This window comes from Gymnogyps californianus, chromosome 2 (assembly GCF_018139145.2).
Source record: "Gymnogyps californianus isolate 813 chromosome 2, ASM1813914v2, whole genome shotgun sequence".
In the NCBI taxonomy this organism is placed as follows: domain Eukaryota; kingdom Metazoa; phylum Chordata; class Aves; order Accipitriformes; family Cathartidae; genus Gymnogyps; species Gymnogyps californianus.
Window position 1 is genome coordinate 157,199,032 of NC_059472.1, and position 18,287 is coordinate 157,217,318.

Genomic DNA, 18,287 nt, shown 5'->3' on the forward strand with positions numbered 1-18,287 from the left:
CCCTTGTCCTATCACTACATGCCCTTGTAAAAAGTCCCTCTCCGGCCTTCTTGTAGGCCCCCTTTAGGTACTGGAAGGCTGCTGTAAGGTCTCCCCGGAGCCTTCTCTTCTCCAGGCTAAACAACCCCAACTCTCTCAGCCTGTCTTCATAGGAGAGGTGCTCCAGCCCTCTGATCATCTTCGTGGCCCTCCTCTGGACTCGTTCCAACAGGTCCATGTCCTTCTTATGCTGGGGGCCCCAGACCTGAATGCAGTACTCCAGGTGGGGTCTCATGAGAACAGAGTAAAGGGGTAGAATCACCTCCCTCGACCTGCTGGTTACGCTGCTTTTGATGCAGCCCAGGATACAGTTGGCTTTCTGGGCTGCAAATGCACGTTGCCGGGTCATGTTGAGCTTCTTGTCAACCAACACCCCCAAGTCCTTCTCCTCAGGGCTGCTCTCAATCCATTCTCCGCCCAGCCTCTATTTGTGCTTGGGATTGCCCCGACCCATGTGCAGGACCTTGCACTTGGCCTTGTTGAACTTCATGAGGTTTGCACGCAGGGGCCCACCTCTCAAGCCTGTCAAGGCCCCTCTGGATGGCATCCCTTCCTTCCAGCGTGTCGACCGCACCACACAGCTTGGTGTCATCAGCAAACTTGCTGAGGGTGCAGTCAATCCCACTGTCCATGTTGCCGACAAAGATGTTAAACGGCGCCAGTCCCAATACTGATCCCTGAGGAACGCCACTCGTCACTGCTCTCCACTCGGACATCGAGCTGTTGACCACAACTCTTTGAGTGCGACCATCCAGGCAATTCCTTATCCACCGAGTGGTCCATCCATCAAATCCATGTCTCTCCAATTTAGAGACAAGGATGTCGTGTGGGACAGTGTCAAATGCTTTGCACAAGTCCAGGTAGATGATGTCCGTTGCTCTTCCCCTATCCACCAATGCTGTAACCCCGTCGTAGGCGGCCACCAAATTTGTCAGGCACGATTTGCCCTTAGTGAAGCCATGTTGGCTGTCACCAGTCACCTCCTTATTTTCCATGTGCCTTAGCATAGTTTCCAGGAGGATCCGCTCCATGATCTTGCTGGGCACAGAGGTGAGAATGACTGGCCTGTAGTTCTCTGGGTCTTCCTTTTTTCCTTTTTTAAAAATGGGGGTTACGTTTCCCCTTTTCCAGTGAGTGGGAACTTCCCCGGACTGCCACGACTTCTCAAATATGATGGATAGTGGCTCAGCCACTTCACACGCCAGCTCCTTCAGGACCCGTGGATGCATCTCATCAGGTGCCACGGACTTGTGCACCTTCAGGTTCCTTAGATGGTCTCGATCCTGATCTTCTCCTGCAGCGGGCGGTTCTTCATTCTCCCAGTCCCTACCTTTGCCTTCTGTGACTTGGGCGGTGTGGCTGGAGCACTTGACGGTGAAGACTGAGGCAAAAAAGTCATTGAGTACCTCAGCCTTCTCCATGTCCCAGGTAACCAGGTCTCCCGTTTCCTTCCAGAGAGGGCCCACATTTTCCCTGTGTTCCCTGTTTTTTTTCCCACATTTTACCTGATCCTTACTTAACCTAGGATTGGTGAAGAGAGCTTTACATTTAATATGTAAGCATTCAATGGAAGTTCAGTACTGTATTACTAAATACTTCTAAAATGAAGTATAATGGAGATAACCTAAAAAACTCTTTACCAGTCTAGATGGGTGAGAATGGGCATAGTATTTTCATTAAGAAAATTTTGGGAAATCTTGAGTATGGTCTTTAAGAATGTAAACATCAGATAATTGAATGAATTTCAAGGTTTTTATATTGTTGCATAGGAACAGTGGCCAGTGTAAACTCATATGTAAATAGAAGTCTAAATATTCTTAATTAAGTCACAGATGCAAGACTTAATGTGAGTTATTTTTAAAAAAACTTTCAAAAGTCCAATTAAAAAAAAATTGGCCAATATTTGTCTTAATTTTGCTTCTGACTTAAATTTCCTAGTTTGCTTCATAATAAAATGCCTTGAGGGAATATTAATATTACAGTTCTTTCGTAGTATGACAATTTGCATAATGATGAAAAGGTAATGGAATGCTATTTGTTTATGATAGGTTAATGTCAAACAGCAGTAGAGTCACAATAATGCATATACTCACATTATTATTCTTCTGTTTGTTTTAGAGTCTCTTAGAAGATCCTCATCCAGTTGTCCGCTCTACAGGGATACTCGGGGTTACTCAGATAACATCCAAATACTGGGAGATGATTCCTCCAACAATTCTTGCTGATCTTTTAAAAAAACTAACTGGAGACCTGGCATGTGATATAACATCTGCTGATGTTCGATGCTCTGTTTTTAAAGTAAATCTTTTTTTCTAAATTTAAAATCATGATTGTCATTGTATATTTTACTTGATGCACAGGTTTCTAGTATAGGCCACTTTATGTCAAGGAAATTACTTATTCTGCAAAATGACTTAGGCAATAAAGTTCCTAATACATGCAAGTTTTGCACACGTTTTATAAAAGCCACACATTTGGAATGAACAAATGCCTTTTAAAATAGTGACTGTTTGGCTTTGTGACTCTGAACCACTTTGCATTTCCAGTCTTATATACATTGTTTCAACCTGATAATTTAGTTATTTCAGCTGTTAGAAATTATGCTTAGACTTGAAAATGTATGCGGGCAGGTTCCGGTATGTTTCTATGTCACTGGTTTTAACTCATCCCAAGACATGCACAATTATGTTATGATTTTGTACCACACTGTGTTTTGGAGGTTTGGATGAATATAATTACATACTGTTTTTCTGGGAGTGCCGGCCTTCCATGCATGGTTCAGTATGTTAAGGTTAGTTCATCTACATCTTTCTGGCATCTGGTAAATAACTAATAGTTTGGACAGAAAAATGAACTCCCTAAGCGGTATTTTCACTTAAAGATTTTATGTATGTGTCAATTCAGCCTTAAATTGGAGCTATCTTCATGTTAATCCTCACTTGCTCTACTAGAGGTGCATGGGGTCTATACTGGATAAGCAGAAAGTGCTGATTTAAAAATAACTTGGCAAAAAAAGACAATAGAAGGCAATAAAAAAATTTTTAATCTGAAATCAGCAGAGTTTAGGGAGCTGGTATTGCTGCCACAAAAAGTACTTGACGCTGTGGCCTCAGGTAGAAGGCAAGACCATGGCCTCAGTGTAGATCTGAAGCTGCTTCAGCTGAAAATGAGTTCACTGAACACAGTTCACTGGAAATTTGAAATAACCATAGCATTTTTTACTAAAGAGTATTACAAGAAAAATATGCATGCACAGTGTCTATCCTTACTTAATTTAACCTTAGAAGTGTCATGGTCCAGTTCAACAATATTTAGCTACATCTTTTTTCAAATCTGCTCTTTAAATTTCTTTTTTTAGCATAATTTTTTTTTCTTGCAGTGCCTACCGATAATTTTGGACAACAAACTAAGTCATCCATTACTGGAACAGCTCCTGCCAGCAGTCAAACACAGTCTTCATGACAATTCAGAGAAAGTGCGAGTGGCTTTTGTTGATATGCTGCTGAAAATTAAGGCTACCAAGGCTGCTAAGGTAGGATAAGTGACACTTGATAAGTAGCAAGAAGGAGATAAAATCAAGGCATTTATTTAAAAAAAAGAAGTACCTTTTGAGACTACTGCAGTATTCCTAAAAGGAAAAAAATACACGCTTAAGGTAGTAATACTCTTAATTTCAGGTTTTCCCTTCTTCATATATTTAAGCATGTAACTGAGTTTATTTCTAAGACTTGTGGATTCTGTTGCTGTTAGTCGCTTCTGTCCATTTTAAAGGTTTTGATCCAAATGTAGGTAGTAGTCTAGAAGTACTTCTTTCCAGTGATTTTGTGAATTCTACTGAAATCATGGTGTCCATGAAAAATCTTTGAAAATAAATAAAGAAAAAAATTGTGACTAGTCCTGGTGAGCTTTCAGCCTTTCCATAGCTGTTCTTCACAGAAAAATTAACCATAGGAGATAGTACTGTGTCTGGATATTACTACAACAGAGATTTTATGGGTATGCTGGAAAGTTTGCTTTTAAGCTGAGCCAAGTACACTCTTCTCCTTTTCCTCTACTCCACATTTGTGACTAGGTTGGAATGATCAGTAGGTCCAGTGGCGCCTCTGTGGTTGCCTGTTTTTTTTCTGTGGCTGCTGGTCTCACAAGCACTCAGCAGACCTTTTCCTCAGCCTGTTTCTGTCTTTCCCTGCCCTCTCGTGGCCATGGCAGGGCAGAGCAGTAGGTACAGCCACACTTTCAGCTGGCTAGCTCGTCAGGACTCTCTTACCTTCTAAATGCTTAATGCCTTTACTGAATTGCTTTTTTACTTTTATTTACCTATTTTTATAATTTCTATTTGTCTTTTCTGGGCATGTCCTTTGGGATTTTGGTATCTTTTTATAGTGATTTTGAATGACCTTTTTGTACTGCTGTGGACTCTTATTTAGGGTGATACCGTCTAGCCTTAGGCATTATAGCGTCTTTGAGCTCTTTCTCCACTCTCTGCTGTTAATGGTTTCCTAATTTCAATTTTATATTTTATTTTAATCATGTTTTTGTCTCTTGCTAAGCCTAATTATTAGGACATGCTTATCTTGTGCTAGGCACATACGCTATATGAAGTCAGAGGTATGTATCTCTGTTGTTCAGGAGAGAATTAAATAAATACTTGGTTTGTCAGATTTTTAAGGCTTCAGTGCTCAAGGAACACATCTATCCCTAACACGAGAATTACCTACTTGCCAAATGTGTGCGTTCCAGCTTTGATGACAGGACCTCAAAGACATATATTGAGATTAGACCACCTCAGTACCTTCCAAATTCCCCAAAACAGGCTCAGAAGACAAGATAAATGGGAGGCGATTTCGGAATTGAGAGCTTTCAGATTCTTGCATACAGGTTCAGGATAAGGATTACAATAATGCAACAGCAAGTTTGGTACTTCCATAATACATACCTCAATGCATTGATTAGGCAAGTCCACAGGATATGTGAAATGGAGACAAACACTGCAAGTACCAAGTATTATCATTCAGACTGTCAGCATGAAAAGTTTCCAGCAGGGTCCTAGTAATGCTTGCAGATCTCCTGAGATTAACAATGTGCAGCTGTAGACAATTGGTTCTGGTTGTTAAGATTATTGGAGATAACTGGAGGAGGCAATTCAGAGTTATAAATAAGTGGTAGTACTCTAAAAGATAGCTTTTTTCCTGAAGTTTCTGCTTCAGCATGTTCTAAAGCCAGGCTTTACCAGATGAATCTGAGGTAGAATGGCAGAAGTATCACTGTGACACTGGACCTCACACTGATGGTGCCTGTGTGTTAGGAGATGTATCACTTGGTTCACAGAATCAGCAGAAACAACAAATCACGGAATTGTTGTTCTGAAAGCGTTGGACTCTGAAATCTTAATCATGATTTCTATTTATTCTTGTGTTATTATTTATTATTTTAAAAATACTTAACAAGCATATTCCCCTAATAATCTGATTATGTGTAATTTTTATAATCTTCTTATGTATTTTTTAATATCCATTTCTACATCACTCTGTAACCTCACAGGCACTCAGCACTTCTTCTTGTGCTGAGTTTTAACTCTTCATAAGATATAAGTCCGTGACTTAAAGGACTGGCACCTATAGTCATGATTTGATCCATTAGTATCAGTTGTCTGTATAGTAAAATACAACCAAGCTTTTTTTAACTTGTATTCAATGTCAACAATGAGTTAAATCGATTTTTTTATGTTGTTACTTTGTGTATAATCTTTTAAAAACAAAGTGTTCATGCTGCTGTTAAATCTATAAAAAATTCTTGTTTGAAAGTTATTTGTCATTCAGTATGAAAGTTCAAGCAAACAATCTTTTTGGCTTTCCTGAATTATTCTGAATTTGCTGCCATTAAAGACAGAGGAAAAAGATAATTCTCAATTTCAGGGATTGTTTTTTAGGTATTAATTCATTCTTTAGGCATAATGGATATCTTCCATCCACTCTGTGCTTTATTTTTATGTAGTAAAAGATTTAAATCTTCTAAAGGAAGAATCAGGTTTACATAAAAGAAAAAAAATCCTAGTAAGTGTTAGATGTTTTGTCAGCAACTTCCTATTTATTTAAAAACTGTAATATGTATCTCTGGTAAGTCCTGGGATTACTTTAATGCTTACTCCAAGGACCTTCTTTTTATGATAATTCTAGTAGAGTTGCCCATAGTTTGAAATCACAGGGTAATTAGCTGCTGCAAATATTTCTACTCAAGAATAAAAGAATATTTTTCAATGCCAAGAAACCCTATTTTTGGGGGGTTCTTTTTTTTAATCTGAAAGTGCACAGCATAATTAATTCAAGATCTTCTCACAAAAATTACAAATGTGAGTAGTATTACTGCTGGCATAACAAGCTGTTTATTCTTTCCGAATTTCATAGCCTTCGATTACTGTGTTACAAATAAGCGAGAGCTCTGCTAACGATGGGATGCACTTACAGTTTGGGATGGTTTTGGAAAGGGTGTTGTTCTATACAGGTTTTTAGGGCATATACCATACTTGTAGGGAGTTTGGTCCTACTTTGTCCTATGATGAGAATATGAAACGTGGCACATAATGACAAATAATTATATTTTGTGGTAATATCCTTGTAGAGTAAATAATTCTTCCCTATATCTATGAAATTGCATTAGCATTGCAGGTATATTGAGCTAGAATTGCTTGAACCAGAATTTCACCAGTCTATCAGAGATACTGGGAGATTTAGAGGTGCATCAGAACAGTAAAGTAGCATTGTTGCAGCAATATGTGACCTCAATTAAATGCTGGTATTTTGGTAAAAATTAAAAATGCTCATGCTTTTCTGGTAAATGCTATTTGTATTTGTTGAGATTTTTTTATGTGGACAACACTTAATAAAGGTGATTGGTTTTTCCTCTGTTTTTTTAACTCCTTTATTATCTTTTTCTCGCTTTAAAAAGTTCTGGAAAATCTGTCCCATGGAGCATCTTCTGACTCGTCTTGAAGTTGATTCACGGCCTGTGTCACGACGCATAGTGAATCTCTTATTCAACTCTTTCTTTCCCATTAACCAACCTGAGGATGTGTGGTGTGAACGCTGTGTGACTCTAATCCAGATGAATTCAGCAGCAGCTAGAAAGTTCTATCAATATGCTTATGAATATACTGCCCCCACCAATATAGGTAAAGTACAAAACCTTATGAGTCTTTGGAAATACTAATATCACACCATGTAATTGCTTTTTAAATTTTTTTTCTAACAGTGGTACGTTGTTGCTAGATCTTTTGTTTTTAGTATAATATTAGTTTGTAGTTTTTGAAATTCTTGACACCAGCAGTGAACCCTGCTGACAACAGTCATAAGCTTTTTCAACAATGAAGAGACCAAAGCTTTTTGTTTCTGCTCTTAGGGGCTGTACTATACTCTCTGGCTGATGTTGTTATCTGATCTCTCTTTTCCCCTTTCTCCTCACATGTACCTTAAAATTATCCAAGTTGATACTTATTTATCATGCAGAAATAGTGAAATAAATACCCTGGTGCCTCAAGTGATTTGAGATCTTTATGTGGAAGATTCTATAGAAGGTGAAAAATATTTATGTCTGATAATCTGATTATCTGGGATTTGTGGATCAGTAGTATTTTCATGTTGCTCAGAGAAAATCTAAAAAGCCCTCCTTCCTATTAAAAGCTTCAGAAACTTTCAGTGAAAAGGGTATGTACTGCACAGAGTATAGCTGCTTTTTACGAAAGTGCTATTGAACCAAGTAAAATCGGGAAAATTTTGTTTCAGAGGAGTTCTGATACTATAAAAACAAAGTAGTCAGCATGGAGTGACTTGGGTAAAATGTCCAAGCTGTTGCCCCTTGACTGATTACCTTGGTAAGGTAGTTTTGAAATAACATGTGCTAGTGTATTTCAGCTAGTTATACTTTCACCAGAGTGGACATAACCCTTTCACTTTTATCTAGAGATGAGCTCCTCATTAAGGAGTGCAATGGTTAGGCTACTACATCTTTTATAAATAATTGGAATTGACATTGGAGGAGATGTATTATTGAACATAGGTCATTAAGTTAATAACTATGCCAGATGAATGTAGAAGTTGTGGGAGCTTCCTCTGATCCTGATTTGATAAGGTGGTGGTTGGTTTTGGGGTTTTTTTAGTAGACTTTTTTAACAATAAAATTATAGAACCTGATGATAATGTTGCCATTTCTTCTTCATACTTGAGGATATAAAACATTTTCACATTTTTTTCCATTTCCTTTTACCAGGAAATTTTTTCTTTTTTTTCCTAGTTATTTCTGGTTCTGTTGCCTGCTTTTTCAGACTGGCTTTCCAGCATTACACTTAGAAGTAATTGCCAGCAACATTCTTAAAAAATAGTAAATATCTGATTTATTCTTATTATATTCAAATGTAGCTAAATTGATGCTTACTATTCGGCGCTGCTTGAATGCCTGCATCCAGAAAGCAATGAAAGAGAGTCTTCATGATAGTGATGATGATGGTGATGACGAAAGTGAAAAGGAGAATACAAGTGTAAGAAAGTCCACTTTATGATATGTTCTGGTAACTTTTTTTCTGTTGTGCTTAATTTGAGACATAGGCAGTTAATGATATGACAGAAATCTAAAGGAAAGCACTTGGGCATCTGTGGAATTAGAAGGGAAGAACTGCCATTATGGTGTTTTCATGCCCTGCAATAGCAGAAATTTGGTGAAGGAGCTAGAATAAGATAGAAGGAATATGAAGCATATTTTAAATGAATACTTCCCTAATTCCAGTACTAATTATAAATTGGTTTGGTTTTGCAATTAAATTATTTAAAAAATTAACGTCGCAAGAGTAAGACTGAATTGGGGAGTTCATGTTCTACAACAAACACAATGCCTTTGGGAAATGAATGGAAGGATTTTCAGGGTTTTTTTAAACCTAATTTTAACCTAAATTTATATTTGAGAATATAATAGGTAATATCATCTAAGTGTTTGTATTTCAGGTGTTGGATAATGTGTTGTCAATAAATGATGTGGCCAGCATGGCAAGTTTATTGGAGATTACTGTAATTCTCTGGAGAAGTATCCACAAAGCACTAGATCACAATGAAGAGGCCAAAGATTATGCTATCAGAAAATTTGCTTCTGTACTTCCTGAATATTTTAAAGTATTTAAGGTAAAGAAAGCCTAGATTTTCCTGTAAGTGCTCAGTATTTTCTTCAGATGCTTTCATGTGTTATGTCTTTTATCTGTTTTCATGGCATTAAGTATTCTTTTTCATTGTTGCTATAAACCATAAACAATAGCAAGTTTCCTGGAATTCCACAAATGGGTAGAAGCTATTCTCCAGTTGCAATATCTAACTGATGAACCATTATCTAAATCGTCAGCACAGAATTACTTATGCAATAAATTGCTCTCCTTGTAATGTTTCTATAAGATTCCATTCTTTTGAATGTTTTTGGAACTTTTGGAAATCAGTAACTGAAAATGTGCCATTGCAGAAGAAATACTCAGTGTGCATGAGAGTCCACATGTTTTTCTACCCACTCCCCCCCAAGCTCTTCCACCACCACCACTTCTTATTATGATGCAGCTGCTGGAACAGACAGCTGAAGCAGCTGAGGCTCCTTTTTCACTTCTTGTGATTGGTTTCTGCTAATTTGTTTCTACTCTCTAACAATCTTTTGATGCACTTATTTATGGTTTGGGTTTGATATAAGCAATTAATTAAAATCAGTCATTTTCGTATTTTCAGTCTCCTTGATCTTTTTAGTTGTTCTAGTGTTATTCTTCAGGATCCTATCTTTTGATAGTGGCTAATAGTGTCTGCTGCAGCCTGTAGTGCATTTGGAAAGATTATCTACTGGATGTCTTTTTTGTTTATGGCTTTTATGCTGAAGTATACTCAGCTATGCTGTTATACTTAACAACATTCAATTTTGTTTTAGATAATCAGGGAGTGGAAAGCAATTCATTGCTACATAATATTCTGCAGCACAGATACACCAAATGCTCTCTCTACCCTGAAAGCATTTGGAAGTTGTCAAAGACATTCCAGATCTTTTTTGGTAGAGAATGTAATATCCCTCCTGAAAGGTTCTGGTGAGCGGACAAGATATCCAGCTTTAGCAAGCAACCTCTTTGACTTTGATATTCTTACAGTGAGTAAGCAGCTTGGATCTAAAAAGACCTGTCATCAGAGGCTTAGTTTCTAAAAGACTACAGATTGAAACAGCATGTCTCTTTCCTGAAAAGCTACAAATATATTTTTAAATGTTCTTTTAAAAAATCATCTTTAAAAGGGTTTTAGATCTTCAAATATCTAAGTAGGTAATAATTTTATTCGATTGTATTCATGAAGCTTGGACATACAGATATACTATTTTTGAAGAGTCTTTCACATAGATTGGTTTCTCTGTAACCCAAGTGAGACTATGTCATCGTCTAGACCTTGTATTATGATGTGGTGCAATGACTTATAGTGCATTTTACATTACCATTGTGATATAAGCACTCTTTCCTTTAGAGTCTTTTTTATAAATTTCTGTTGTGAATGAATATTCATTTAAGGCACTAGTTACTTGAGAGGAGTTAGATGGTGTCATGATTATGCAATTAAATATTGGCCGCTGCTAGAAAAAATGTAAGCTAGACCTGTTATTTCTTTTGCAGTGGTTATTAATCTAATGGAGCCATAATTATTCATGGTAGTTGTTCTGACAGTTTGTCAGAGAGCTGAATGATAAGGTAATTGATAATTGACCTCTGAGAATAGGAATCAGAAGTTTCAGATTACAAGCCACATGTTATGAGCTTCTTTCAGTTCCATGTCTACTGAAAAAAGAAAATCCTTAATTTGAGATAATTTAATCATACTTTTTCAGTACTCTAGTTTTGTGTGCATATGCGTACCTGTACATGTACATCATACAGTGTACTTTTTTTATCCTAGGATGAGCGTTGCATGACTCCATTGATTATTCTGGCATCCTTTATGCCCCCTGCTGCTATTCCTACATTCAGGTACTATTTTTAAATCCAAAATATGAATGACAAGAAATCTCTTGTTGACTGTATTTCTTAATTTTTCACAACTTGATGTATTAAATGCCCATTTGGATAAATTAATCCACTAAACAAATTCGATGAGTTAGTAAAATTTATGAGGTGCAAGTATGTCTTTAATACCAAAAAAGATTCACCAATGGCTCATACTCGTTGATTTTCTTTGAATTATTTCTGCACTTATGGGTGTAAAGCTAATGCATCTCTGTTTGTTTGTTTGTTTTCTTTTAAGCTGTAGTGTGATCTCCAGACTCAGAAATATTGACAATGGAGCTGACCAAAGCAAATATTCTACCCTGATAGACTGCATGTGTCGCTGGGGTCAAGTGGGACATATTATGGAATTAGCCTGTGATTGGTTGTCTGACACGCTAACCCCAAGAAAGGTATGCATATGCATACGTCAAAGAATTAAGGAATTGCTAGATCACATAAAGGCGTCATGCTTTTTTTTTTTTTTTTTTAATAGAAGAAGCCTCTTTAATGCCATATTATTCTGCTTTGGAATTAGTTGTAAAGTAAGATACTAACAGTATTGTACTGGTTTTGTGCTTTCTTCTCATTTAGAGTGTTAAAACATCTGAACGACGAGTACGTATCCATGTAACACATGAATCGAAGCCAGAATTAGCAATTGATTACATTGAATATTTATTGACTCATCCTGTTAATCGTGGTTGCCTACTCTCTGTTCCTAAAAAGAAACTGAAGAAGCTTTTGAAAATTCTCAGTGCTGCAAAGGTAGTATTCTCCTTACCATAAACAGTGCTTATAAAAGAGTGCTTAACATCATATATTGCCTGAGTCAAATTAAAGGCCTGAAAGAATAAATAAATAGATTCGTGATCCTCTCTTCCCCTCAATAAAAAGGTTTTCCTTTTGATTTGTACTTCAAACAAATATTCTAAACTAGAAGTATATTAGTTCAGAATTTTTTATAGGTGGCAGATTTTAACCAGCTTGTCATTTTTATGTGTCTCAAAATTTTTGTGATCTAGTGTTGAGCATTTTTAAGGGACCTGACTTTTGGAGTGTACATATGAGGAATAGTCTGAAAATCAGTTATAGCATTGCAAAATGAAAGTAATTGAAAGTATGCCTGTTGTTTTTTTGGTCTTTGGGATTTTTTTTGTGTGGTGGTTTTTTGGGGTTTTTTTAGGTCTTTTGTTTAAAGCTGTTGAGAAAAGAAACATTTGAAAGGATTTTCTGGAAAATATAAATGTAAACCTTGATATTTCAGGAGGTTCTTGGCTCAATTCTGAAAGCAACTGATGCAGGTGCTGGTAGCTGCAATCAAGCAACTGGCCTAAGAGCCTTCAGCCTCTTTTGCAGGTTGAGTATTCATCTTCAGAACAAGGTATGGTTATACCTTTTCAGTATAAGCTGGAGTTACAGCTGACAGTATAAGAAAATTCCAAAAGAATTGGAAAGACGATTGGTAAACTTCTATTTTTTTTTTTTTTTCCAGTTTTCTGAAGAAGGAAAAGATTACCTCTCACTTCTGAAGGAGACAGGTGCTTGGATAGAAAGTCAAGTTGTACCTTTTATACTAGCAAGTGATCAAGAGGATGGCATTTCAAAAAACAGTAATGTTTCTGAATTAATTATCCAGGTTAGAGGTCTCTTATAACATAAATCAAACTGCTGCCAATCTTAAAAGCCGTATATGTAGCAATCGTATACTGACAAACAGTGCACTGGCGTTTTTGGAGCCCAGCAAGTGAATGAGCTAATGAAACACAGTCCTGTTTGTTCTGAGGTTACAGTTTTGTGCTTTTGCTATTCCTTTGATGGCTTAAAATCTCACACTTTTTTTTTAAATAGCTTTGAATTTAGTTATAACCTTTATATTTTATAAATATAAAAATATATAAATATAATTGCGCATAACCTAGCAATTAAATCAAGTAGTTGGGAGTCAACAATACCTTGTTCTTATCTAGACTTTTTTCACCTATCAGTGCATAATATATATTCTCATCATATCTGTTGAAGTGAGGATGGAACATGTTTTATGTTTCACACTTGTGAAAACGCCCACTCAATAAATTTCTAGCACAGCAGGCGATGTAACCTGGCTGTCCCAAATTTTAGGTTTCTAACGAGTAATTCTTGTCCTCAGTCTCTCATCCCCCATATTAAATAAAGGTAATGTTTATGCTGTTTTATGAAAAGTGCATTAAATAGAGTTAAGATTGTCACTGAATCTCAGTTCTGAAAAGGAGAAGAAAATTAGTTGCTGAAAACAAGGATATAGTTGCATGGTATGCTAGCATTTAATAGCCTGTTCTTCTGTAGCATAGAAGGTCCTGGAAATGACAGAATCACTGCAGCTGCATGCATTGTGTTGAATAGAACAATAGAGGATGACTTAGAGGACCAGGAAGGTGGTGTGATTATGAGAGAGGATTTAGATCTAATCATGTTTGCTTGCTTGCTTTCTTCCTTCCTTTCTTTCTTTGCTTCCTGCTTTCCCAAAAGAAATAGGTAGAATTATACCCTGAGGAATTCAGTATGCTTCATTCTAGTGCTGAGTCCCACAGAACATATCTTTGGAAGTCAGCGGAGAGGTAGGGTGTATTACCTGGGAATCTAATAATGAGGAGGCAGTCTTGTACTAAATCCTGCTGCTGCAGCCAAATGGCTTTTTAAAAAGTATAATGGGATAGTAAACTCAAGTGTTGTAGTTGTTCCTGGTACAGGTTTCTTGTGTGTTTTATATGCTATTGTCTCTTCTTTCTGAATGAAAAATTTAGTATACATATTATAACTCTTTTGTGGCTAGTTTTCAAAAGTTTGGAGGCACAGAACTCAACCTTATAGAAAGACAAGACACAAAATAGGGAATCTTTACCAGCATTACCAGAATGTTTACGATCAATTTCCTAGGTTTGAATGCAAAATGAAAATGAAACTTTATTGATAAGCAATAAGATAGGCAGTTGTCACTGTAAACCCATCTGACATACTACTTGACTAGCCAATAACGAAACATAATGATCTTTACTAGTAGATCTTAAAGTCCATTTGCACCATTATCTCCAGAGAAGAAACTGAGGTGTAAAGACTGATGTGACTTGTCTGGAAGTCAAGAAGAGAATCCAGGCCTCTTGCATCTCCTGTAATAAGCCACATGTTTGTTAAGCAGCTCCTATTTGCTTCTCACCTTGTATACTGTTTTTGATTGGAATGAGGTATTGATTGTGCTTTTTAATTGTTTGGAGTGTATATTTGGTAAGAATGCTGGCATTAAAAGCGGACCTAGTTTGTCTCAAAATATCCATATAATATGCAATAAATACAGTTGCTTCTCTGATACTGTTGTATACGAGAGGGGACCGGGGTGTCTCTTCTTTTTCCACTTACATTTCTCTATCACTTTCCCTGTGACATAGCCCATTCTTTCCCTTTTCACCCTTCTGTCTCTGCTTGGTCTGTTACTCAGTTTTGCGCTTACTGCTATGGGCAGGGATTCATTGCGGGGCCGTTCCCTTTAGGCCACTGATTTGTTGAGTGGGGCTGATAGAGCCCTCTGACACAAACCCCAGTGTCATCACTGACAGTGTCCCTTACCCTTTATCTTCATTTGCCCTTCACAGAAGGCATTTGATTATATAATGGGGTGGGGGTGGGGGTGGGGTTTAGCTAGTTTTGAATTGTTTGAATTGTTTTCTGTTACATTCCCCTGACGTATCACTTGACCCAAGATGGATTTTAGCATTGAGCTATGGGTCCTTTCAGATTTTGGTCAAGGGAAAGACTTGGACTACCTTTAGTCACAGTCAGTGTCCCTGAACAACCCAGCTCATGTATACATAGACTGGTTAAAAATTCCGTACTCCCCTCTGTCTATAGTATTATAATCTGTTTAGTATGTAACGCGTGTGTCTCTGTAGGGAAAAGCTCTTTTTGTACGCTGTTTTTGATTTTGCTATTCAGGATAGGTAGAGATGTCACGTTCTGCCTCGGTAAATATCAAGTATCAATGCCTCTGATCTGAGCCTGAGTGAAAAAGATAGAGGATCTACTGCCTTTTGAGCAACTGTGTTTACTGGAGGAAAGGGCAATGGAAGCATTTGGAGTTTGGAACTCCTGCTTGTCAAAGGTTGCGAACTGAGTAACTCCAAGTAGATGCACCAGCTTTCAGGGCAACTTGGCTAAGATTTTGTGGTTTTATTATTTTTAGGTTTTACTGAACGGTTACTTTATATAAATTTTGTTTCTCATATACTTTTGCATCTCTTTTCTAGGCCTACTTGACAGTATGTAAAGATGTCATAATGGTTGGCCTCGGAAATCTCACATTTCAAGCACACCTTTTAGATATGGCTCTTTCAGTTATACAAACAGGTACGATATTTTGTGCTAACGTCAGCATCTCCATATATACTTAGCTGACTTTTCTTATATTAGCAGAGCTGTTGCTTTTAGCATTTTGGAGTCTGTTTCTCAAAAAAATGGTGTTTAGAGCGTATGCTAACTAGTACCAATAATACGGTCAAAAGCCACAGCAGCTTTTCAGAAAACTGAAAACAAGGAGAAAACCAACCCAGAACCATGTCACTGTTGATAACTAATGTTTCTTCCTTGCTCTTAGATTCCAGTTATTACTATATAATTCAGAGGTTTTTATAGAGAGAGAGAAAGAGTGTTTTTTAATATATATATAAAGTGATATAAGTATATTGATATATATCAGTATGCCTTAGGAGACAACATTGCAGCACTATTTAAATTTGGCTCACATTTGGAAAGTTATGTCTACAGTACAGACAGAATTAGAGCTCAATTCCTGAAGAAATCTGCAATTTCAATCCCTATACTTCAATGATTGGAAGGAACACTGGATTTGTACTTAAAATATTGGTTGAACTGTATGAAAATTTCAGCTAAGGATGCTCAGAAACTAAATATATTGCCTACACTTGTAAACTATAGCTATTTATGGTATATAACTGAGTTTCATTCTAAGCTTGTACCTGAAGGATATCTCATTACAATTTTTATATCATGGTATTTATCTCTTTCTCTAGAGAGAGGTGACTTTTGTGCTCCAGTGTTACTGTACGCTCTAAAAGAAATTATTGAAGCTTCTTTAACTCAGAATACTGAGACAGATGAAGTGGCAAATCTTTTCCATGCTGTACAGACCGTCTTCCAGAAAGTTTTAGAATGTGTGGCACGTAGACTCAAGAAACAGCAGGAAGAAGGGATTCAGGTATCATATTACACTTGAAATTGCTACCTAATGTGTAGATGAATCCATACTTTTTACGCAAATGTATTATACTTAGACACTTTGAGGTTGTTATTCAAGTTGACATCTCCTCCATACCAATGTGTTTTTTTTAATCCATTGTTGGTCTCATCATGACAGAAAAACTAGTAAATTGGAGAACAGTGTATTCTGTTACCAATGATCCTGAACTATGCTAGTACTCATAGGTTATTAATCTTATCCACAATTAAATGAACTTTCTCAATCCAGAGCAAAGAATTTGATTATATATCTATTATGATCTTGAGAGGGAGGAGAAATTGTAATTTTTTTATTTCTTTCTTTCAGCCTGAATTATATCAGCTCCAAAATATGTATGATGTCCTAAAGCTCTTCAAAACCTCCTATCTTCACAGAAAAGTTAGCTTCTTGTATTTTATAGCAGAGACTAGATAGTAGTGAGATGGGTGGATCGCTCTGGAAAATTTGATGGTCTGCTTTTCAAGACTTCTGAAAAACATTCAGTTCTTTTTTGTTACAACCATTGTTTTGTTTGTTTCTCTCAAATTTATGAGTAGACTTCCCAAACGTGTTGCTGATTCCCCCTCTGATCCCAAGTGACTAGAATACCTCAATAGCTTTCAAGGTGTGATCTGCACTTCTTCACAGAGAAGCTTGCTGAAATATTTCAATTATACTCAAGCAATCTGAAAAAGCTGATCTGTTTTTCTTTGGTTTTAGTTGATTCACTCTATTCAAATGCCTCTTGGAGAATTCATACATGCAGTCCAGTGCTGGCATTCGTCTTGCCCAGCAGTTCACCAAGGTGTACTCTCTACTCTCCTGGCTGCAATAGTAGCAGAGATAAACTATGTACTACAGAAGGTAAAGTTAATGCTGACTTTTTTTTTGTTTCTTTTAACACTTACTGCTTTTTAAACGTTATGTTGGAACAACAGAGCTATGTTCAGAAAGTGTGATCTTTGTACTACAGATGAAGATTTTGTGTGTGTTGGCATGGAACAAACAGGAAATTTTATTTGCCATAATTTCATATTGCGGTGCATCTCTCAGATTTATGATTCAAGGGAGTCAAGGAAGAGGATTTATGATTCTCAGCTGTGTAAGAACAGAGTTGTCCTGATACCTAGTTCACTTTCTGCCTCTGACAGAAGAATTTAGAAATTAGGCAGTGTTGGAGATTAATGACATGGTTTTTGAGATATTCTTTCTGTGTGTTTTTGTACTGGGTCTGGCTAGGAAGGAGTTAACTTTCTTCACAGCAGTCCCTGTGGTGCTTGTGGTTTGCATTTGTGGGTAAAACACTGTTGAGGACACACCAGTTAGTTTTGGGTGTTGCTGAACAGTGCTTGCAGAGTGTCAAGGTTTTCTCTCTTCCCTTCACCCCTTGCCCTAAAAAAAACTAAGCAGGCTGCAGGTGGGCAAGAGGTTGAGAGGGGACACAGCCGAGGCACTTGACCCAAACTGACCAAAGGCATATTCCATACCATAAGATGTTGTGCTCAGCAATAAAAGCTTAGGGAGAGGAGGAGGAAGGGAGGTTGTTCTAAATTTACCTCACTTCGTCTCAGCCAGCGTTAGGGAACTTAAGTGAACCACTGATCTCCGAAAGATTCCAGTTCCCTATTCTTGGAACTGTCCCATAAAGTTCTGTAATCCTGTTCCAAAGCAGGCTGATGTCTTGCTTGGCACTGATCACTTATGCATTCTCTGCTTCCATACAGATCCATTTCTCATGCTGCATCTTTTTTTTGGTTCCTCTGTTTTTTGTCTAGAGGGTTTCTGAATATCTGTTCTGAGTTTCTTTGGAAAGTAATGAAAGAAGCTTTAATCCTGAAAAGAATATGTAGACAGAGGTTATTGTATGTGCTAAAAGTCCAAGGAACCATTACTGTCCTTGAAGGAGAAGGGTAACATTCCCAATGCATGTTCCTAACGCATGTAGTGTTAGGA

At 37.2% G+C, this 18,287-nt stretch overlaps 1 protein-coding gene across 2 annotated transcripts in view; it reads left to right on the forward strand.

The window, feature by feature from the left end:
* NCAPG2 (non-SMC condensin II complex subunit G2) overlaps positions 1-18,287 on the forward strand; it is a 53,484-nt gene that overhangs the window by 25,852 nt on the left and 9,345 nt on the right. The window contains exons 12-25 of one of the 2 annotated variants that reach the window (XM_050891259.1): positions 2,158-2,337; positions 3,419-3,571; positions 6,985-7,207; positions 8,451-8,569; positions 9,030-9,203; positions 10,983-11,053; positions 11,328-11,481; positions 11,663-11,686; positions 11,798-11,836; positions 12,336-12,452; positions 12,564-12,707; positions 15,346-15,445; positions 16,129-16,313; positions 17,055-17,198. In XM_050891259.1, the coding sequence (XP_050747216.1) occupies positions 2,158-2,337; positions 3,419-3,571; positions 6,985-7,207; positions 8,451-8,569; positions 9,030-9,203; positions 10,983-11,053; positions 11,328-11,481; positions 11,663-11,686; positions 11,798-11,836; positions 12,336-12,452; positions 12,564-12,707; positions 15,346-15,445; positions 16,129-16,313; positions 17,055-17,198 (1,827 nt within the window). Of the gene's footprint in view, positions 1-2,157; positions 2,338-3,418; positions 3,572-6,984; positions 7,208-8,450; positions 8,570-9,029; positions 9,204-10,982; positions 11,054-11,327; positions 11,482-11,662; positions 11,837-12,335; positions 12,453-12,563; positions 12,708-15,345; positions 15,446-16,128; positions 16,314-17,054; positions 17,199-18,287 lie in introns of both variants that reach the window. The other variant, XM_050891258.1, reaches the window with a different exon arrangement.